Raw genomic sequence first — 24664 nt, 5'->3', positions numbered from 1 at the left:
CCTGGGGACAAACATTTAGGCAATTACTGTAATTATGATAAGAACTCCATTTCCCATACGATGTACTGAAAATGAGTAGCCACAGAGGACCATATAATTACATTTACCCCTACCCTCCAAGAAAATCTTTCAGTCAGGCAGTATGAGATTGTTTATTTGATACATCAGTGTTAAAATCATACAAACACACATGGAAGAAAATTAGGAATTAAATTATGTCTTCTCTTTGTGTCCCATTAGGGGAGCTGAAGGGAGCAAAGAGAGGACAAAGCTATGTGAACTCAGTGTGAAGGAATGTATCTAATGTTCCTTATCTGACCTCATGCTGAGCCACAGCACCAGTGTGGAGCAGTTCTTCTATGGCATTATCTTCATACCCCAGCATGCCCTTCAGTATCTCCACTGTATGCTGTCCAACAAGTGGAGGTGGTTTGGGATGTGACACAGCAAATTCACTGTATCTGACACCTGGTCCTGTAAAAAAAAAAAAAACAGGGAAATTATTTACTGTCTATATTAATATTGAAATGTCTATGTTAGTTTAAAGAAAAATATCACATTTTCACAAATCTTATCACAGTGTTTATTTATCACAGAAATGTTATATTCTAGAATTATATACTAAACAAATTCCTGCTGACAATAAAGTATTAATAAGACAGTTTTATGTAGTACAGCCAAATGCAGAATTGCTGCATATTTGCCCAACTTTAAGAAAGTCTTCCCATTGTTTCCAGTGGTATGTATATCAGGTATTCTGAGTCATATTAAATCCCAGATCTACTACTCCCTGCTTGCTGAACAACACATGCCCAACCCACAAAATGGGATGTGCTGCAGAAATCCCCATGCTCTGTATACAACAGGAGGCAGCACAACCATAAGAAGCCAAAGAAGAGTCATATTAAGGCATTGTTACTACCGCCACAGCAGCATAAGATGATGGGCAACACCATTTCTTGTCAGCAACAGCTCAAACACGTCTTCAGTGTTCTCCATTATCTTGCAGTGATGAAGGACTAACATCATGCACAGAAATGACATTCCCTGGCTTGTTTTATGTCTTCGATCAAAAATGTAGGTAGCATAAGAAACTCAACAATGGTTTATTTACTCTGGAAAGAATCATTTCAAAGGTGGAAACTGCTTAGGGAAGCTGGCAATGGTATGAAGAATTATGTCTACTGCAGATAGTCAGGTCTTACTTTTTAGCAATCCTCTCTAGTGAACCCAACAGAGATTTCAGTGTAGTTCATTGCAGACAAGTAGCTATATCATTACTATCAGTCTCAGAAGAGAGAACAGGCCACAGATTTACTCCAGAATCAAAACTGAGATATACATTCACTGTATGCATAAAAGACTAGCTATTTTATAGAGAAGCAGGGGATAATAATTTCCAGAATTGTCACTTGAAAACTTTCCTTTAATACGATATTCAACAACATCTGATGTTTTGGACAATGGACAAAATGATTCCTTTATTCTTAACTACAGCCTTTATTATGTCATCATAAAGATTTTACAGAAAAAGTTATATGTAGTTATGTCTTTCTTCATGCCACTACAGCTTTATTTAGAAATGCAAATAAATACATGAGAATAGTGTTTGACTTAGTTCCAAAGGAACGATAGACTATCACATGTTAAGGAAAACAAATCACAACAAGAAGTCATCCTATAAGAGCATGAGCAAGGAAGCTGACTACTTGAATTACTACTTATATGAGCAGAGCTGATGAAAAGGTCATATCAAAATATTCCATTTTTGCTGTAGTCTTCATTAAACAGATCACCAGTGATAACATGTTTAACACAGTAAAGGTATTTACCTCAAAATGAGCAAGAATACACTCATGGATACTTAGAAAGATTTTTTTCCAAGCTGATTAGGTGTGAGTTTCAGAAAGACTTTCAGCTCTGTTGTCTTCCATAATTTCACTTAAGAAATACGGTCTAGGTAAATCCAAAGCCAGGTGGAGTCGTGAGTGGAAAATCATATTCAGAGAATAGATACCTAGGGTCTTCTAAAAGAGGAGGATATTTCAAGTGAGCTCCACAGGAATCTGTTCAGGATGAAGCATTCATCAGTACTTTTTTAGTGGGTCAGCTGATGAAACTCATATTGTACTCACTCAGGTTTCAGAGGAGTTCAAGCTAAAACCGACTGTGAAAAAGATTTTACAATGACTGGGCTAAACTGGAGAAAATAAACGGATAAAACAGGTGAAATTCAATAATGTCAAGGGGAAGGAGCAGAATTTATTAATATAAATACAGGAGAGAGGACAAACAGCAAGGTAGGAAGAGCTAGGGGTTACTCTAGATCACAAAATTAACGTGAGTCAATAACACCATGTTGCGAAAAAGGCAAGCGTCATACAGGGATGTACAAACAAGAGAAGAGCCTGCAGGACACATGAAAGAATCTTTTTGTTCTAGTTAGGGCTGGCAGGTCACAGCTGGAGTAGTGGCTGGCGGGGGCCCCCCACCGCACAACCTTGTGGAGTACCTGAAGAGATTCTACAGGACAGCAACCAAAGCGATCAGAGAAAACATGAAAGGCTGAACAAAGTGGTCATGGTGGTCGTGGGCCAGGAAAATAACACTGTCTTCAAAACTATTTTCAAAAGAGGAAAAGAAAAAAAAAGGGGGGGGGGTGGAGGGGAATATGTGACCCTTCTGCAAGAAGAAAGCAAATCCTTTCTCATGCCCATGATGGATGACAAATTAATTGACTCAAGTTAAAAAAAAAAAAAAAAAAGAAAAAGAAAAAAAAAAAAGGAAAAAGAAAAGAAAGTAGGCGACTTGAAAATAAACTTAAATCATGGTACAGGTACAGCTAAAACATGTCATGTGAGGAGGCTGCAGACTTTCTACCAATTAGGACCTTAGGAACAAGAATTGTTTTGGTATAGCTGAACCTATGTCTGATCCTTGGGGCTTGCTGATGGATGATCTCACGTAATACCTCCACCCCACTAATATTCATGAAAACTAAGAAAGGGCTCACATCAGGGGTAATTTTAAATAAATTTAAATAATTTTAAATATTCTACTCATTTTGAATATACTAAGTTAAATTTTGAGACAAACTCTCATGTGAGAGATCAGTAAATTTTAAAGGAACAGGTGACATCACTAGACAATATTTGTATTATCTCCTCTTCCTAGCACTGCCTGAGGGCTGTACTGGCCCTAGTGCAAGCCACAGGAATGATGTATCCGTGCCAACTGGAATGCTTATGAAGACAATTTCAGAGTAAAAATGCCCCTTAGAGATTTATTGGTCTAGAATTTCGAAGTAGCCATAAAACCATTAAGCAATTTCTATTAAAAATATAATAAATAGATATAAAGATTCTTATTTCAGGAGTCTGCATCTGAGACCATGTATATGTTCTCTTTATACAGAGAAATCATCAGACTCTAACAGAAACTAATCTAGGAGATATACATGGTTTTCATTTGCTTGTGCAATTTCTTCCTAGTGTAAAAATTGCCTATCTCAAACCTCAGGAGTTGAAATGATATCAAAAGACATTGAATAAAACCTCTAATGAAAAGAAAACAAAATTGACATTAAGTGTACCACAGGCATACAATGCTTCACACTTCCCAAATAAATTAATCTTACAAACTAGAGCATGCTAGAAATTTGCACAACAATTATAAAACCAGTGTCCTTCTTGAGCCTTTATTGTGTGATGCATCATTCATCATGCTACTTTTCACTTTGATAGAGTTATAAAGTTATCTACATTCATTCAAAGGAGCTACTTGCTAATGATCCATCATTAACGATTCTCTGTTCTTTCCTTGTATAACTTCTACTTGGCTTCTGTGTCAATTAGGAGGGTGCAAAGCTTGCCAGTCAGGCTTCAGCAATCCCACGCTCCTACTGAACAACGCTCGCTCCCGGAGAGCAACCAGCAGAATGCTATCCAAATGCTAATTAAACACAACTGCCTTATGAGGAAACCATCTCTTGAGGCAGAGAGAGGTGAACAGCTTTAATTAAGGTCAGAAGCATTTGCATGTGGGTGAGTTACAGGGAACTTTGCAGATGAAAACAGGCCTTTGCCGGGAATGAAGCAGTTACTAGTTGGAAGAGGTCACCTGCATATCCTGACTGTAAGCAGGACACTATATTCAATTCAGCCCTGAAGGACAGATATAATCACCTGAAGAAAGCCACAAAGGAATGAGTAGCTGAGATTTGACTTTGTCCTGTTAAATTAAAAGGAGCTTTCTTTTTTATTTTTATTTTTATTTTTATTTATTTATTTTTTTTATTTTAACTGTTGCCAGTAAAGCAAAAAGTTATTTCTTTTACCACATTTAAATTCTAGGGTGATTTTTTATTATAATCATTTTGACTTTGGCACATTGCTAAAATACATGCTGTGCATAACATACAATGTTCAAGGATTAATAGTGTAACGAGTCAAAATTTGTATCAGTTGCAACTACAATGACAACTCCACCAGGTTACCTTGAATACTTCCCCAGTATTTGAACTCAACACCATCACAATAAATTCCATTTCTTTTGTGCCTATCTGCTACAGCATTGTTAGACACCAAGCAGAGCTATTATGTAGAGACACATTAAACACACTAAAGCAAAAGATAAAGGTAGATAAAACCACTGAAACAGGTCCAGAGGAAGGGCCCAACAATAACAAAATGCCTTTGAACATACACCCTAACCAGGTGAAACACATGGCACGCTTTGGAATGTGTCACTGGATGTTTCTGAGATTCAGGGCTGCAGAAGCAAAGTTAGTTTTGTTCTACTATTGTAGAAATTGAAGTTGAATTAGAATATTAAAGGAGCAAAACACAGTACATAAAAGTGGATAAAGCTAATAAATTTTGCTTTGTCCTGCCAAATAGCAATCCTGCAGCACTGTGCTCGAGTCACCAGATAACACTTCCTTTGCGGCACAGCTTAAAACATATTGAAGTAATCTAATTCTCAAATTATGTAGAGGGAATTAGGCCCAGGGACAGCTAGGCTCAGGAAAAAGACATGAATATTTGTTACAATTCAAGTGGGACAAGGAAAAAGAAAGTGGAAGTTTGAACTAATGTACGTGTATATGTATTTCTTCCAACATATCACCTACATTTAAAAGAAAAAGCAATGAGAAACCTATCACCCCTTGTTAGCTAGCTCTATCCCAGCTCACAATGTAGTCTATATACATGAATGAATCACACACACAAAAAAAAAAAAAAAAACAAGGACTTGTACCTCTTCCAAATAACATGGTGTTGCTACATAACAGTTTTGCAATTCCAATGAAATATCATTAACAGTCAACAGAGATGGCCCAGAACCAAATCATTTGCACCCAGATCCCATATATACTACAGTTCAAGTGTTTGGGGCATTCGATCAGCTAGTTATGAAACCAGCCAAAGAGGAGAATCAGCAGGAAACAAGAAGTAACTTTTAAGGCACTGAAAAGGAAAACAATACAGAATATGTCTGAGAAATGGCCTTAATGGCTCACATGAAGGACACTCAGGAGTTAGAAGTGATGTGTTCAGGGATATGTTACCAGGAGTAGACCTGGGAGACTTCATTTTGAATGTAAGGTCTCTTCCCTTTTGTCCCAGCCATGACTTCTGTTAATTCATCATTCACTGCTGAGAAGTGGATGAGGTGGCTGAGCATACAGTAAAGCCCAGCCTAGCTACACTGCCTTTACACTGAGCTTCTTCCCCTTGATAAAACACAAAGTAAAGGTACACACAGGCAAAAAAAGCCTCATTAAAAATTGATGCTAGTACAAGTAGTCCACACAGACTTCAGGAAATCTCCAGAACAAATTATTTGCTCCAGCTTAACTGGGGAACTACAATGAGTTTTCTTTCTTGCTATAGACATGACAGTTCGGGAGCTTGGAGGGCTTCTTAGGAATCTTTTTAATCACTGGAAAAATCCTTTCCTTTTGCATTACATTAGAGCTGATGATTTACCTTTTAAGAACAACTTATAATAGATTCAGAAAAAATAAATTAAGGGAATAATATTCAAGAACTCACTCCTTCTTTCACTGCAGGTTCCATTTCCTCCCCCACTTAAAGCATAGCCACAGAGAGTGTTCATTTGGCACCCAGCACAGCTGAGAGGGTGGAAAACTTTGGCAGGATGAGTAGGAATGAGTAACTGAGAGAAGAGGGGATGGACAAACCTTTTCAGATGATAATAAAATGTAAATCTTCTGTTAGGTGCTATACAAACACAGATGTAAATATGTTAGTAAATAGTAAAATCAGTAGCGCAGTGAAAGTAATATCAATACTAAACATATCTATAAGCCATATCTATAAGCCATCTGTTTACCTTTTCTCATCTGGCAAATGTTGACTGCCATTGGAGTGCTATAGGAATTATCACAATTAATGACACAAGAGTCAAGAATGTAAAAGCTGAATCACGGTGAGAAGAAGGAATTGACAGGCAGAGCAGGAAAAAAAAAAAAAAAAAGTTTATTTTTAATAATCATAGAAGGGTGTCTAAGAATCAATCACTTTTAAACCCGGACTTAGACGTTCAGGACATCCATTACACAACTCTTAAAATCCTTTGTCAAGTACTTACAAAAGTACTTTTTTTACCCAAAGCTGCACATACAGAAATGCATTAAAAAGCATTTTAAGTATTTCCTATCAACCAACATCCTGGATATAATCAGTGTAAAAATAACACTCAGCATTTATGTAGACTTCACATTTTCAAAGTGTCACCATACTAACCATATCTAATTTATCTTGCATGACTGCTGGGGTAAAAGCAATCATTTATCAGTCACTCTGCTTGCATATTTGATAGTAATCCTGACTAACTGCATCATTCAACACAATTTTGAGAGAGAACTCTTCGCACATAAGAGCTTTAAGAACCTCACAGAAAGGTAGTGTCTACTGCTTCCCATATGTATCACCTCACAACATTGAAAATTTGGCCTTTTTGTGCAGCCTCACACAGTTCCATTCCTTTATGAAACCCCCAAAGACCTAAAGAGAAGGCTGAAAGAAAGGCAGGTAGGAAGACAAGTGAGAATACTCAGAGGTAGCAATTTTAAAGAACTGTAAATTCCCTAGGTAATAAACTATAGCTTCATTTCCTAAGGAAACGTGTTCACATGTCTGTGTTGTCTTTCTAATCATCTGTTTGTCTGCCTTGCCTTACCCACTGGTCCACCCCTAACTTTTGAGCCTGTCAATCTAGACAACAGTGTCAAAATCCTAAGGAAAATTAAGTTCTTACTTAAGAACTTAAGTTCTTACTTACTTAAGGTTTTGCAAAAATTGGTGACTGCTGAAGACAGACACCCAAACTACTGCCTTGATGACACTGTATAAATAAATAAAAGGAAGAACTCAGGCATTATATACCCTGTTTGGTTGCAAAGGGCTTACTAATAAGTACAGACACAACTGTGTAACAGTCAGCTAGCACATACTGTGGAGACACAGCATAAAGGACATGAAAAAAGGTCAGGTCATCACAAGTATATATATGATTTATAAAGGAGAGAAGTCTGAAGGAAAAGAGTATTCAATTCCACTGTACATGGAACAACTTCTTCTAGACATCTTTCCTATAGCACTGTGGGAGGTGTATTCAGGCCGCACAAGCCCAAGGTAAGTACACTAGAAACTTCTGGTTTAACATAAATTGGCCTCGCTGGAAAGAGCTAAATAAGTAGAGGGCAAAAATTGGGAGAAGCCTGACAAAACTTTAATAGGAAGAACCTACAAAGGCAAGCCTAAACTAATGAAAATCCAAAATAAAAATGTAAGTTTTCTCCATTTGTAATCTAGTCAATACAAAACTTGATATATAATCCCACCACAGGATGCAGGTTAACCACAGGATGTGTACCTAATGCAGAAATTGTGGGGTAAGGCTGAAAGGCTTGTGCTATTCAGGAGGTCAGACTATATGACCATAACGGTTATTCCTGGGCATAAAATACATGGAATTCTGAAATGCTCATAAGCACAACTGTTTCCACAGAACAAAACTGAGTTTAAGATGAACCTGAGCTTCCTCTGATACTTGAGTGATCAAGCAATATATTGTTTCACTAAGACATTAATGCCTTAATCAATTTCTCTTAAAGAGAGCAATCGGTGAGAAGTGTGTTACAAGCATGGAACATAAAAAAATCAAAATGCCACCTGAAATGAGTCTCTTGAAAGGACAGAGGACTGCTTAGTTGCAACATGCTCACATGATCCTGGAAGCTGAATCATGTCCCCAGCTGTGCAGGCAGGCAAAAAGCTCCTCAGGGACCTCCTACTGAGCCTGGTGAAAACTATTTCCAAGTCCCATGCCTTGTGGTTAGTGTGACCCTGCATGTTGGAATAAGACATGTCAGCCAACCCAGAAAGTGTCTGCATCTCCTCAGTACACCAATCTGTCCTTTCCTGTGTGCTGTCTATAGGTTAGATTCTTTGGCTCTTCAGAGACCCCAAAGGTAATCCTCCTGGCCAGCTGTGCATCATCAGAGTAGGAGGAGATTAACTTTTCCTTGCAGATGAGCTCTTCCTTGCTCTTTAGGCAGCCAGCTGAATCCTGCATACCTGAACCTGATTCTAGTCTCTTAATTCTGGGATGCAAAACAATCCACACTGAAGAACGTACACACTGTGAACCCCAGGCTGGATATAATTTTCTCTCTTATCCCTTACTTGCTAAAGCTGTCCTTTTTTGAGGTAGAAGTCTTTAAGTTTTTCCCCCCAAAATGGTAAAAATAACATAAAATTAAAAACCTTCTCTTAACATAAATTTGAAAGAATTTTCAAAACATTCTCCTAAGTAACTTTTGCCAATGCACTTATCATGCTCTAACATACTGGAAATGCTTGCATCACAAGTCTGATCTTTCAGCTTCTATGGATCATTTTTCTATGTCCTGTCTTCAAAGTCTTTGCCTAGTTGTTTCTGCACCATTTTGAAAGCATGGATGTCAGAATGGGGTGCAGTTTATTGCACAGAAAAAAAAAAAAAAAAAAAAAAAAAAAAGATTTTTCTGTCTCTCTCTAAAGCTCTTTTAAGTACAGCTTGAAATGAGAGCTGATGTGAAGATGATTGTTTGTGATGATACTGATCATCTTTCCTTAAGTCTCTTTTTAAAATATGAGGTCTATCTGACATTCTGGTCTGACGGTATTAAAACCCACCGTAACAGCTGCTTTGGCAGAGACGGTAGCCTGGAATAGAGTGAACTGGGTGGTAAATGGCTTGTGACAGAAGCAGTGTATCACAGAGCTTTGCTTCAGTTCCCTTGCCTCAACACAATCCATCTGTATATTAGTACATGATTTATTCATTAATTTAGGATGATTAATGTCTTAAAGCATCTATCTTACCCTGTTAAGAAAAATAAATTGAGAAACAAAAACCTTCCACAGTCTACCTGTAGCAGAACTATTTGCAATCACTTCTACACACTTTTACATTGACTTATTTTTCCTTAACAATCAATTCTTTTGGTGAAAGGATTGTCTGAAAAGGGGTGTATTGTTATAAAAAAAAAAAAAAATCAAAGATCAGACATTCAGTTAGATGTCAAATCATGTGTCTGTCATATGTTGCATGCTTACTGCAATGCAGCATTGTATTCTTCATTGTATTCTATTGTATTCTACACATCTTTGGACTGTTTCTCTGTGGCTACAATACACAGGCATATAAACCTTCACATTTGGAAAATTCAACAGTCTGATGATATTTTCTTGCCTTGTTAGTGACCCACACCAAGTAAGTATCTGCTGAGTGAGTATTAAAATAATGGAAAAAGTCATCAGCTGCAGCACAGCCAAGGAAATTCTGGTGGTTGAAATTCTTCAGAGCAAATGACAGCTAGGTAACTCTATGTTTGAGCACCGTGGAAATATTTGGAACTTGATTCTTGAGTAAGGCATCTGTGATTAAGTAGGGCTGAGTACTTTGCACAGCCTGATCACTCTTCCAAAAGCTCTCCCACTCCACCCTCCATTTACTTCTGTTGTCCCCTGTGCTGCAGAATGAGGCCAGTTCCACTGCATAGGGACTTTCCCTGGCAAAGGAGGATGGGAAGGGATTTGATACTTTGTTTTGGATTACTTGAAGAACTGCAAATTACATTTTTAGCTCTTTTTGGGTAAGGTGCCCAGACTCCTTAAGACATAGGCTACTAAAAATGCTGGCAGAGTTTTGAAAAGCACTATGCAATCTGGGACAACTCTCTTTCTGAGTGTCATACTTGAGACATCTTTATAGGGGCCCAGTTTCCAGAAAAAGCTGAGGACATCTGAAAATCTTTCTCTTTTAGGATGTCTCAATTTGACTGTGCAAAGACATCTGGTATTCAAAATAGACAAGAAGAGCAAATATCCTTTAATTTAGCAGGGGAAAGTAAAACTCTAGATATATAACTATTTCTAGCCCTTCTATTTTCATATTTCCTACTGAAAATCAATTATCAGGTTAATTATAAGTTTTTCAAAGCTAAATTGGGCTTTGGGAGTCAGCTAGAGAGGGAGCATACTGAAGATTAGGCTTTTTTTTTTTTTTTTTCTTTTTTTTTCCACAGATTTGTAAGTGACAATTTGATCAATACTGTCTCTGTGTGAAGAACTGGGAACAGCTTTTTGGCTTTCCATTGTCTGCTGCCAATCCCTGACATGTGATATTCAGCTCATCGACTTGCAAATATCAAAGCAGTATGGGGCACAAGAAACAGCCGTTTCAAACCAAGCAGCCTTCAGTCTGGTTTTTGGTTGTGTGGGCATGCCGATGTGAGCATGTGTATGTTAGTTAAGTATAGGCTGGTTCTGTATCTAAGTTCTTGTGGTTTCTAACATTTGCCAGCCTTTACTCTGTCAGAAGGGTTTTCAGTGTTGTGTTCTACCCTACAACAGTCAAAAGAGTCAGAAATCATCTCTCCTCACCCACAAAGACTAGAGTAGGATTAAGAAACAGAAATTTAAGTCGGACACACCCATGAAGAGGAATGAGGCACAAGGTTAGGAAGCCATCCAAAGCTCACTTGCCTATCCCCTTACTAAACTAAACTTAAAAGACTCTTTTTTGCTCAAGAAGACAACTAAAAAGCTGGGAAACAAAAATTAAAATCAGATTGAAACCAGCCATGCCTAAGCAATAACCCATTTTAAATGTGCACAGATCAGTTTCATTAAAATATTTCCCCATTCTCTCTTTTTCCACCTCCTAATATTTTTGCTGTTTTCTTCAGCTCCCCTTTAAACTCCAAAGTAAAATGCTTTTACTGACATGCTTTGTAATTTTGGAGTCCTAATCTTAAGCAGCAGGTGCTTAGTTTTAATGGAATTTTTCCATCTCTGAATGTCTGGGAGCATCAGTAGCACCTCCCTCCTACACAGCCCCTCACCTTTGATCCTTTGCCATTTGCACTTGTGGGTTTTCATTTACTGTATTTCTTCTTCTTTCTACAATCTGCTTTTTCACTGCAAAGCCTTCAATCTCTCCTCTCCTTTCTTTTACCTCATATGATTGGAAAGTGCTGTCTCCTAAAAATCCTTATAAAATATGAAGGGCCTGCCTGTCCCTTTCTTCATTTTCAGCAACGCTGTGTCTATTTTACACTGTACTGGCAATTTAAAATGGACTTAGAATGGTTGTAAATATTTGCATTACAAGAACAATTATATTTTAATTGACAGAGGTCCCAGGGCTTATCCACACAAAAACTGGAACCAAAATAACAGTTGGTTTTACTTCACACAATTACTTATTTTGGAGCAAGTCTGTGTGTGGGCACTTTTGTTCCATACTAACAGTTTTTGTTTCCATTTAATTTTAGCTTTTCGGGTAATCTGATTTTACTTAATTTTCTCTTATAATTTCCCATTTTGAGTAAACATAAATGATTTTGTACAGATTTAATCTCAAGAAAAATCCAAGGAAAAAGCATCTATACTCAGTTTACACTAATATATCTAAAAGTTTGGATTAAAAGTAGCTGTGTAAATTCCTGTTTGCATGTAGAAAAAATGGGATTCACATCCTAATGTTAGAATTAGAGATGCTGTAATGAGTGAGTACCTGCCCTGCCTTCATGCTGGTAGATTTCTCCTGAACACCATATGACTTAACAAAGTTTAATGGTCTGGTGTTTCTTATCTCCAGGAATCTTATATCCCTAGTTTGTGTTTCAGTTAGTCTTCACAGCATATTTGTATTTGGCTGTTACAGAATAGCTTCTTACACTCATTTGCCTTTCTTTTGCTTATTGTATGCACATCAGAATAGAATTCTTGCTCAAAAAACAATGACTTGTTGCAGAAGTGACCACATCTTTATTCGCTAATAACTCAACAGAAATTTGACTGAAAATTCTGCCTTTTAAAATATGAACCTGCATTATGCTGCAGTAAATCACAAAGGCTCACACAGTTTTAATAACTAAATTTTAATTGAATTTTCCATTCTTAACAGGATGACCCAATTCCAGAAAGTCATATCAGCCACTTCCTTAATCCACAAAGCTCAGAGGCTATCTTCTGCACTTATAGCATGCAAAAATGTTTAAGACTAACACAAATACCTTTCATAGATTATTCTGATTCTCAGGCTGATTTCTAATCCAGCTGTTCTCTGCCTGATTCAATGTGCAGATTTCATTTTAAAACACAGAATATTCCCTGGTTACCTGCCATATAACTAGATCTTACAGGTGTAGGGCATGTTTGTAATGCTTGTTCATCCAGTTGCAGAAAAAAAAAATCATAAAATAAAATACTTTGTCTAGCTTTCCTGTATTCTAATGCTTTCCCCCCAACTTTCAGATACTTTATCAACTGAAGAATGCCAGGAATTACTTCATCCTTTATATATGTACCTGTTACAGATTATATTCATTAATTTCAAAGCCAGCTGCTGTTTTTGCTTGAAGAAATCCTTGATGGTACATTTTTTATGACATAAATCTTTTAACAAGAGCTGCTTGCTATGATATAGAAACATTTAAATTTACCCTAATTATAGACCTACTATTTTTCTGTTCTTTTTCACATAAGTAGGATAACTAGCATAATGCTCCTCCTTGGACTAACTCTCTCTATAGCAAGTTCGACACACAACACCATATACAAAAGAAAACCATGTACACATTAAAAAAAAAAAAAAACTGTCAGAAGAAACAAATAAACATCTAGTAGATTGTTTAGAATTTGTAAGATCAACCATAGAACAGACTGCAGGAGCTGAGAATCTAAACAGAGGCATTTGGCTCCTTCATCTGTCACCAAACAACCCTGTGATCACAGGCAAACCAGGTTCCTTTGCCATACCCTTCTATTTCCCCTACAGTTTTATTAGTCTTGCCTATTTAGATTATAAAATGTGAGGGACTGGAGTTGCCTCTTACTATTTGTTTGTCTAGTGTCTGACACAATGGGCCCCATATTGTATTGGAATGAAATACAAATAATAATTTTCTGATATCCTGACTCCCAAAGCTGCTTCAACAAAGTATGAACCACTGTCCCAAGTTATATCTGATAAATTGTGCATTACTGTGTTGTGGGAGAGATTTCTTTCTAATCTTAAATCCATCTGTCTTGCTGTGCTCCGAGTGATAGTTTCTGGGCAGAGAGCATACTAATTGCAGGATTAAACTCTTAGCTAACTCTTGGGTGGAAACTGTTTCCCATAATGTGGTATAAAACACATGTTGGTTTCTGTCTGCAGATCCTTGAACATCATAGCCCTGATTCTGACTGGGAAATTTAGGTTCTCTATTGAAGCATGTCTCTGCAGTATAATTTAATTAAAATTAAATAATAACTAGCTATCAAAACATATTATTGAGATTTTGGTGGCTCCAGAACTGCTTAGCCTGGTTTAGTTGCTCTTTGAAAGGCAGACTCTATTGTGCTGAATGCAATGAATTTAGCACCTCCTCCAAATAAGTAGGACAAAAACTTAGAGATGAAAAATGAACTGTAATTTTGGTTTACTGTCTTAGGATCATTTTAATTTTACAAACACACAGAAATTTGAAACATTTTAAGCACATCTGAAGCACATCTTTGTGTATGACATTTCATTGTAATATATATCATTTATGTGGACATGCACACTGAGGTGAATGACTGACGTCACTGTGACACAGACTCTACTAGCAAGCTGCAAGAAACAGCTGGCCTCCAAAATCTTTTCTTCCCATGGGTGCACAAGGGGGCACATACCAGATTGCCAGTCACAAACATTTAAATCTTTCAAAAATTATTCTGCTTGCATCTTATTTTCTTAGGGTTCTCCAGTTAAAAGCCATCTTGCTAACAAAATACTAAACTTTCCATAATGTTAAAACATACTGAAAATGCTGAAAACAACCTCACATTTCAAGAAGATATATATTATTAGGCAAAGCTACTTGTTGTTTTAATCCAATTCTTAAGGTTGTGTTAATGGTTGCACTGCAATCAAGAGACATTACTGGTACTAGCACCCAACCAAGAGCCCTGTACTACATTTTGAAATATTTGAACCAAATCCCCATGCCGGAAGGTATTAGTAAACCTAAGAGCAAAGTTATGTGGGTGAAGGGATTGAATGGAGCAGGGCGAGATATGCAGAGGGCTGGAGCAATAGGCAATTTTTAAGTTCTGGAGTTCCAAAAAAACAGATACGTGTTTGTGAAAACACAGATCTTCTAGAACATAGGATAAAGCTCAGCTGGGATAAGCACTTTCCATCATTAACTTTTGTTCCTACCACTTCCTGATTCTTATCTGCCCTCACGTTACAGTGGCCTAACCAATCTATTAGCACAGCAAGGCTTAAGCTATATCCATATTTCTCCTATTGGTACTACCCGTTTTTCTCCTTTGCCAATAAACCACATCTTGGCAAACATTCACTCTTCCATACAAATTATCAAAGTCAATATAAAGACAGAAAAACACCCATAAAAGTTAAGTACACTAGACCTCCCTCTGGCAAAGGTCAAATGTAGATGTTTTTGGAGGACGGCAAGAATAAGATGAGATAATCCAATATTTTCTCCTGATACTTTCCTAGCCTCTAACAATTCACCATCTAGCTCCACTATCCCACCCTCCTCTAATGCATACTCCTCTGCTCTTCCCAGTTCTCTCCCTAGTCTCCCATTAACCAACGCCTACTCTAACATCCTGAGGATAATCACCACAAGCAACTTAATACACCATGAGATAATATATCCCATGTAACTCAATTACTCATCAACCTTCAGTGCTCTTTCTTGTTCCCAAAGCCCACAACTCACCACGGCACTTGCCATTGAACCCTAAGCCTTATTTTCCCTCTCTCCTTCTCCCTCTCCTTCTCCAAAACTTTCTACTGACCTTAAGTATTGAATACTGTGAATGCTTCATATTCTTCACTGTTCACATCCTTCCTTCATTAATCCCTCATCTATCCCTCATCTTTCCTTCATTACTCCCTCATCTATTTGTCACAGAAGCTGACTGGTTGCACATTGTACATTGAAAGTAATATTTGAGAAACAGAGAAAGATGAAGCAGCACTTCTGACTAAATAGACTCTATTTGCTAAATTCTTCCTCTGGATTTGTTAGATCTCTGCAGCTGGGATTTGTCCTTAATGACAAGCCAAGTAACCCCACTTCGCAGCATGCACTACAACCAACATATTTTAAGCAGGTGTGGGAAAATTCAGCAAAGCACTAATGACTCCTAAAAGTGCTAGCAGAACCTGAATTCATACTGAAAGATGTAATGCCAATTCAACACACAAAGTGATATTTTGTGATTTCTGTGTCTGGCTTATCCAGTCTTCCTAGAGGTTGACCCAAAAAAAAAAAAAAAAAAAAAAAAAGGTAGAAAAGTAGAAACAGATTAAGAAACAAATAGTAGAAACAAATAAAGAAATCAAAAAGGGTAGGAAAATGGGTCTGCTTTAATACAGAGAATCTCTGTATTAATATCTCTGTCTAATATCATTTTTAAAAAATTTTGCATTATCTAGAATTCTGTGGAAATATGCTGTTTAGGTAGATGCAACATCAATCTTAGGGTACCACAGCCTTCTGTATTAGATATGAGAAACAAGATTTCTCATTAAAGAAATCCAACTTCTGTTTTTCTGGGTGACTCAGGGGAAAGACATAACCTTGGCATCTTTACTCATTCTCCTAGGTGAACCAAGAGAAGAAGACTCCATACATAAAATGTCTAGATACTCGGTTTGTTAAATATAGCACTATGACAAGTTAATCCAGGTCAGCATATTCTTCCCCCCATCTCTTTTTCCAACCAGCTTTGACTCATAATGTGACTAGAGAGAAATAGGAAGATAGTTTTCACAAATGACTGAGTAGGAGCTCAGCCTTACTTTGCTTTTGGATCTCAGAAGACGGTTGTAGTCCTAATTTGAAGAAAGTACACTCTCTGAAATTCAGTCTTTAATGCAACTTCAGCTGTGTAATCAAATTAAAAGTAGCCCTAACCATTTATCGTCTTTGAAAAGTTCATCTTAATTAGTATTTTTGTGCTGTAGCTGTCCTCTTTTGTAAAGCCTTCTGAATCCTTTTAAAGATGTTCTAGAATGTCGGCCTTAATTCTATTAAAATAATTATGTCCTGCTTGGTTCATAGACAAAACATAGACAAATAAAACACGTCTGCTTTATATGGTGTGATTTCTGCAACATGTGGAAACTGCTGTTGAAATCACTGGCAAATGGCAGCATGCAAATAATCTTTACATCTGTGTACAAGCAAACCCACAAGTTTCACAGAAGCTGCTCGTATTGGATGTTCTTAGAGTAAGAAAGACTGAAAAGAAAATCATGTTTTTTCCAATTAGTTTTAATCAAAGCATTGGTTGATCTCCTTATTCCCATTCATACTAAGGTATATTTTACAACTTGAAAAGATTTTAATAGGATTCAGATCCTGTTTTTACATTAAGCTCTGGCTCTCCCTATCCATCACATTTAATTTACAGGCCATAAATATTGCCACTTTCAAACAAAAGACTTAGGACCAGATTCAACAAACATTTAGTTCTTGTAAGTACAGTGTAAAATCAATGTAAGTTAGGAAAATAAAAAGTATTTATGAATATAGATATTTATAATAATGTCGATTTTGGAGAGGGCATAAACTGACAGCATGGGCAAAACAAGCCACTGGTCACTTTAGATCCTTTGGTTTGATATTTCTAAATAAAATTCAGAACAAAAATACTCAAGTACTGTGCTATTTTCCAAGCTAGCATCAGGTTAACTATGTCATCTCAGTGAGAAACTGTGGTTATAGAAAAGCTCTTAAGAAATTAGTAAAAAGAAGGGGGAAATAATAGAATGACTGTGAATGTGAGAAAATAAAGGAAGAAAACACTATTAATCTTTTAATAGAACTGCTTATGTTCATCCACATCTACATTCTGATCCAATTACATCAAAATTAATAGTGATAATAGTATTATGATCATGTGGAAAAATTCTTTGACTGCACTATAGCACTATAGCATAGGAATGGGAATACACTGAAATCAACCTTTTTCCAAGATTTGGAAATTATAAATTAAGTGATAGAAATGGAGGGTATCTGAGGTTTATTAGAAGACTGAACTGTAAGGTGTGATATTTCCCTTAAGTGTAAATCAAATACTCTCTGTAATATGGTTACACATGCTTTAGAATTGTTTAAAAAGGCCGAAATGGAGGGGGAGAGGGAAACAACAACAACAACAACAACAAAAACACACATACACAAAAAAAAACAAACAACTACAGGATTGTAACATATTATGCATAAAAAAATAATAATAATAAAATAAAAATAAAAATAAAATTGTAAAAAACAGTATCTCTAATGTGATGAATACTGTTATCAGCTCTTAGACTTAACACTTCCAGGATAATTGTATTTCACACTCATTGGTGGTATAAATTTCAATCACAGTTTGAAGAAGAAATAAGTTTTATACAAGAAAATCAAGATTTCTATTTTAACCGCTTACATTTCAATAAGCATCCCATTTATATATAGATGCACTGGTATTATATAAATGCATATGGACTTGTATTCATACAGTGAGATGTTTACATGACATATGTATTTATATAGCACGCTTATAATTACTTCCATTAATACAGCAGAGGTTTTCAGATGATTATTGCCCTCATGGAGAATATAATTAACAAAAACAGGCACATGCTTTTTGATCTCTTCCTTCCAACAAAAGCCTAATCCTTATGAAATGGTATCCTTCACATGCACAATACAAATCTAAAGGAGAATAATCACTGGACACAGAAACATAAAATTCTAGCACCTTCGCTAACTTGCTATACAGCTTCATGTCAAGTAGTTACTATGTGTGGATATGAACCAGCAAACTATTTCAGCATGTGTCTAAATGAGTCAGTCTTCCCAGCTGTAATACACTGATAATGGTATTTGCTGACTTAACTCAGGTTATTTTGAAGACCTAGGTAACATTTGTAAGGTACACTGAAATCGTAGAGCAGCAGATGCAGTGCTACAACCAAGGACTATTAAACTTCCCTCAGAACAATGCTGCAAAACTTTTTCTGTGTTGCATGACAATATGCGTGGCTGCAATAGAACTTTACACTCAGACAATGGGCATATTCCCTCTGTGGCATGTCCCACTCCACAGTCCTTACTGTCAAGGAACATGATCAGACACAGCATTATGTCTTTCCCACCAATGCATCTGGTTTTCTTTCCAAAAGAAACTAGAAAAGTAAAGGACAACAAAAGTCCAGATGAAAGAGAGCAGATATGTTTATCCACCTGTATCTGTGAGCTGTGAAGGTGCCTGGGTTGCATAGTACAGGCTCATGAAGACCAAACATAAAGCAGGTGAACAGACAATGAGAGAACAGAGCCTGGCATATGCCATTGCTCCTCTGCCATGAGGAAAGGATGGGCCAGTGATGAGTAGGTAGTCAAGGACCTGAGCACATGAAATTTGTTTTTCTTCTCTGTTATCTGTGGCCCTAGAGTGACTTAGGGAAAGTGTTCTTTGTCCCTGTGAAAGTAAGTGGTGTAAGAGTTCTTAAGTGGTTCTCAGGATTCATGAGTTTATTCCCTGTTTAGATATGATAGTAATAGATCCATTAAAGTACCTTAGGCAAACAGGAGTTGTGTTTTTCAGGTAAATTTATACAAACAAACAAAAATAACACTGGTACAAATTAAGTCAAACTTATGTTTTAATTTTAGATGAGTTAAAATAATTACTACCCAAAGTGAAAATGAAATAGACTGTTATGATTATTAAGGGCATCCCATAATACTGGTTATTTAAAAGAAAAAAAAAAAGCAAGACTGCCTTTTCAGCTTCTGTGACCTGGCCCAGAAGGCATTAACCTTCTCCTATAGATGAACACTTCTACGGGAAAATGTAACTTTATTAGCGATACCCACTGAATGTGTTTAATATTTAGAGAGAAGGAAAACAGCTATCTCTCACAGACGCAATACATGACTACCAGACTACACCAGAGTCCTTGAAGAGATTTTAGACTACTAGCCTAAAAACTGCTTTCAGAGGGATATGACTTATGAAATTTGAAAGGGGGAAAAAAAAAAGGCTTTTAGCAATTCAGATCTCAATGGCAGTATTTTTCTCTTATATGTCATGGACTCTGCCTTGAAGTGAAAAACAGATCATCTTTATAAACAGTCTAATCATCATGTTTCAGTTAACACCTTTTTTAGCACAACCTACTGTCCTATTCTCAGTTTCCTCTCAACATACAGATGACAGATCCTGAAAAGGATAAAATATTTTAAGGTCTTCCAAAGGACACCTTGTGCAAAGGATGTGATACTGAAAGTAGAGAAAATGAACCTTTCAGTTGAGAAGAGAATGTGCCTTTAATGCATTAACAACAAATGCTAAAACACCAAAAGGAAACTTTTCCAAACTGGTTATGATTAGCTGTTCTAATTCTGTACACTGCCCTGAGGAATTTGAACACCCATTGAAACCAAGGATCTTCCTTTACACAAGGAGACATAAAACATAATTCCATAGAGTTTTAGGCAAGTAACTTCCAAGGGATTTGCTACAGCGATTTATTTGCAACAGGTTTGCTGCAGTAATAACTTTTCACTGCAAGTACACAATGTCTGTCTTTTGCAAAATACTTCCACTTCATTCTCTATCACAGGGCCACCAATCCTTCATGCCAGGATTTCATAAAATTAATAAATCTACTTCCATAATCCCTACTGCCTTTACTGACAAATGTAATAAACTACAGGATGCAAAACTCTGGAAGCCTACTGGGATTTATTTCCTCTTTTTTTTTTCCTTGACAAGCTTTACAGAGTAGCACTTCTGAGACATGCTCATGTGCTGTAAACCTAATCCTTAGCAATTTCCTCTTTTCTCAAATAACCCAAATATTTTATGAATATTGAAGGATTTCCTATATCAGACAACGCTTGTTTTTTTTTGCTTTTTTTTTTTTTTTTTTTTTTTTTCATATGAGTTGATCTCAAGGAAATGCACTTTTTAGAACAATTGGATGTTCTCAAGTTGACATTCATAGGACACACTCCTAACAAAGCATGTAAAACATAACCAAAAAGAAAGTTTGCTGTAGTTTAAAGGCACTACAAAGAAGGTGGAAGAACTGAGACTAAAACATGGGACTTGAGACCAAAACAACCTTGTTTTTTTTTTGTTCTCATCATAGTATGTCTTTTGTACTGCTTTTTATTCCCACCAATCTCTGTAGATTTGCATTTCTACTTCAGCAGGTTGTACATGGATGCATTTTTCAGCATTGATGGGCCAGTGAAATCACAGTCTTCTGGTACTTTCTTTTCTCAGTGCTCTTTTTCCTAAAATGTGGGTGACACCATTCCATTTATAACAGGTTTCACCATATTGACAGAACAATTACATTTGCTTGCATGTCTTCTTCAGCTAGGCCAGCACTTCTGCAACTCTTCTCTAGATTGAGCTCATCCTTTGGCTGGTGTAGTTTTAGTCGGCAAGTATATTAGTGCACATGCACATCTACACTGATAGGAAGTGACTTTCTGGAAACAATTCCTCAATGCAAAGTTTACTACAGCACCAACCCATCTGCTAAAAATTCTTATTTTTGCTGTAGAAAGAGCAGTGTGTCTGGAATCCAGCTCCTAATGATGAAACCAGTACACTGGTTCCTATCACCTTCCTGCTCTCCTACGTAATGGCTGCAATAACAACTGTACCTCATCCTTCTGCTGCTGAGAGACACCCTTGATTTGCCTGGGAAGTGGGGAATAGGGCAGTGTAAGCACAACGACTCCATTATTTCTTGTTTACTCTAGAAGAACCAATAAAGGGATAAACACAAATCTTGGCTGAAATAACCGTGAGGAAAAATGGTTGAGATTTTTTTTGACATTTAGTTACCAACAGGAAGTCTTAAGATAGCCTAAAACCCACTCCTCAGAAAGAAGAAGAGCTGCTCAGAAATTCCTTAAATTGACAAGCAACATTTAAGAAATTAATCAAATGGAATTAATTTTCATTTTGCTGCACATCCAGCTCCAAATCAAATATTACAGGAGCACAGAAAATCTCGAGAAAATGCCCCATGAGGCAGGGAAAACAATTAGCGGGCAAAAAAGAGAAGTATTCAGCACATCCCTCACCCTAGAAGTCCAAGCCAATTACAGTAGAAATAGTCAGTGATTCAGCACAAAGGTTCCTTGGCAGACTAGTGAGGAAAAGGCAAGACTCCAGCTGGGTCACTCAGAGAAACAAAAATGCAACAGTACATCATAAGGGCAGGATTTGAGTTTGCAGCCCTTAAAAAAGGGGGCATTTAATTTAGTACATGGCATTCTTAAAAGGTCCTCCTTCAATTATATTTCTTCTTGAGATTGTGAACACAAAGTTTCCATTCAAACTGGGTTGTTATCACAGGGTCACAAAGTTCTCCAACCATCAAGAGTCTCTGCTGTAGTTCAAATGAAAGAACGATGCATTTTGGGGTGGGGGCAGAGGGGGAGGTGAACTCTAATACTTCTGGGAGAAGACAGAGTGCAAACCAAAATTTCACCATCCTGGATTCCTGGATTCTTTATCGAGTTTTACTAAAAGAGAGAAGAGGGACAAAAACTTCCAGATAATTGATGTAATTGTTCTGGGTAACATGTCGAAGTAGTCTGTATCTAAACTGACAGAAGAAATCATCAGAAAGGAAAGCTTTGATTATTGTTTTTACGTTTGTTTTTCTGATGGGAGAGCAAAAACTTTGGTTATTGTCAGAGAAAACCCAGAATGAGATACAGACTTTTGAACTGCCCCAGAATGATCACTCTTGGTTTCTTGAGTATGCATGAGCCATCCTTAAAATGAGTTTTGGGAGAGTTAGAGAGTAGAAAAAAAAATAAAATATGGAGAAGATAAGAATAGAGGAAAAGGCAACCAAAAGCAAGGAAATCAGAGAGCTACAGAGGCAAAGAAAGAAGTTGAAGGATGAGAGCAAAAAATAATAGAGAAAGCAGCAGGAGCAGTGTAGAGTTTGATGTTAAAAGTGATGAAAAGATAACTGAGATGCTTATCAGTGAGATTCAGAAGAAATGCTGGTGGAGCAAGAAGATGGCAGATACAAAGCAGAGTCATCATCACTTGCAACTGAGGAAATCCATATGATCACAGAAATTTTTCATAATGTGCTCAGCCAGCTGCAGTTGGCTCTGTGAATAATGTAGCTGGGAACAGGGGTGAAAAAATGAGCTAAGAGACAATGTGGAAGGAGCCAACAGCTGATTTGACAAAAGGCAGCAAAAAGGGAAAAAAAAAAAAAAAAAAAGAAAAAAAAAAAAAAGAAAAAAAAAAAAGGAAAGAAAGAAAGAAAGAAAAAGAACAACAGATATTTTGAATGGATTACACCTGAAAAAAAGTCAACTGCACTGGTTTGAGCATCACTGACAAACAGTATCATAAGGACATGGAAAGCAACTTTGAGATAGATTCTCAATTCCCTCTGCAATCAAAAGGTTTCATCCAAGAACAGCTTAGCAATGAATTACTCTTAAAGATAAAACTGCAGACGGTAAAAATTATATCCTTCAGGAGTATTTAAAAAGCATATGTGTGTATAATCTTATTAGCTTAAAAATAAAAAGATGTAGTTTAAATAAAAAGTTGTTTGTTTGTTTATTTTTTAATGTTCATGTCTTCTAACCCTTTTTGCGATAATAGAGCCACAACATATCATGGTATAAAAATTGCTCATGCAAAACTATTGTCCTTACCAATGGAGCAAGAAGTGTGAGGTTCATAAATTTTACTGTACAGCTGGAGGAGTATGTGCATGTGTTACTGTTCCACGGCACGCATATAAAACATTTAGAAAATAATCATTTTAAGGTGACACTGTCAATTTTTAAATAATACTAGATGTCTTTTTTTTTTTTTTTCATTGTATTGTTTCAGATAACACCTGGCAATACTATAATTGAAAGAGAAAAAAACGATTTATTTCCCACTGTTCCAACACACTCTGCCTTCAGACAGCAGGTTTCACAAGAGCTTTTAGAAGAGGTTGTGAGATCTCCATCCTTGGGGCTTTTCAAGCCAAAACCAGTGACCTGGTCTCAATTCAGAGCTGAACCCACTCTGACCAGTGTGATTCTTTGAGTCAGATCATCACATATAGACAATTTCAGTATCTCCTTCAGTATCACCAGTAGGGCACTATTCAAATATTGTCTTCACTTACGATTAATGACTATGTAAAGGTAAATATAGAATTTAAATAACTTCATGTCATCAGTGTGGGAGGGAAAGAGGAGAACTCAATACCAAACACAGGGAAAGGGAGAGTAAAATGTAAACTGACAAAAAACTAGGGAAGGAAGCTTCTACAGTGCTATGTCCTCTTTTATTACTCAGTATTGCACTTGTCTTTCATGTGAAATTTATTGAACATGGTGCTGCATAACTTTTAATAGGTTTCTGTTCTACCCGCAATGTATGAGATTAGCCAGATAGATTTCAAATTGACTGTTTCAATCAAATCTCTTATAATGCTCTCCCCACTTTCATTAGGGAAAAACACAAAACTTCTCAGGGTTTTCAGATGTCTTACAAAAGCATCACCTTGAATCTCAAAAGGTTTATGGTCTGTGGCCTTTTTCCTTTTGCACTGGGAAAATCAGAGTGGATAAAGCATCTTGTTAACAAAAATTTCTGTGGTTCTCAAGACAGCCTGGATGTCCTTGTCTCATACCTTGTTGTATGGCTTAGGCCTTTTCAATTGTTTACAATCAGACCAGTAAGCAGTTTCTAAAATCATAACCATTTAAGAAGCATGGCATGCAAAAATCATTTCTAAAAAAGCTCGCATGTTTTAAATACACTAAATACTTTAAAACCTGAAAAAAAAAAATAAAATAATAAAAAAAAAAGCTAGAAAAGGAGATAACTTTTCAGAATTTTTGTCTGTCTGTGGATTTACATTGTCCCTGCAATATGCCACAAGCATTAAACTTTCAATTGGAAGCAAATGAGAACAATTCTCAGCCACCTCTTTCATAAAAACCCTTCAATCATTTGTAATGTTTTTTGACCAGTAAATAATAGAGCTGCTTCACTGAGCTATTTAAGTCATATTA

At 36.7% G+C, this 24664-nt stretch overlaps 1 protein-coding gene across 15 annotated transcripts in view; it reads right to left on the bottom strand.

The window, feature by feature from the left end:
* Positions 1 to 136: 136 nt before the first annotated feature.
* Positions 137 to 24664, bottom strand: part of SUGCT (succinyl-CoA:glutarate-CoA transferase) — a 324219-nt gene continuing 299691 nt past the window's right edge. For 13 of the 15 annotated variants that reach the window (XM_038174164.2, XM_038174160.2, XM_038174159.2 and 10 more), the window contains one exon: positions 137 to 474. In XM_038174164.2, coding sequence (XP_038030092.1) covers positions 311 to 474 — 164 coding nt within the window. In that variant the 3' untranslated portion in view covers positions 137 to 310. The remainder of the gene's footprint in view (positions 475 to 24664) is intronic. The other 2 variants (XM_038174173.2, XM_038174179.2) reach the window with 1 other exon arrangement.

The sequence above is a fragment of the Anas platyrhynchos genome, chromosome 2, assembly GCF_047663525.1.
Source record: "Anas platyrhynchos isolate ZD024472 breed Pekin duck chromosome 2, IASCAAS_PekinDuck_T2T, whole genome shotgun sequence".
In the NCBI taxonomy this organism is placed as follows: Eukaryota; Metazoa; Chordata; class Aves; order Anseriformes; family Anatidae; genus Anas; species Anas platyrhynchos.
This window is presented reverse-complemented; position numbering and strand designations above follow the sequence as displayed.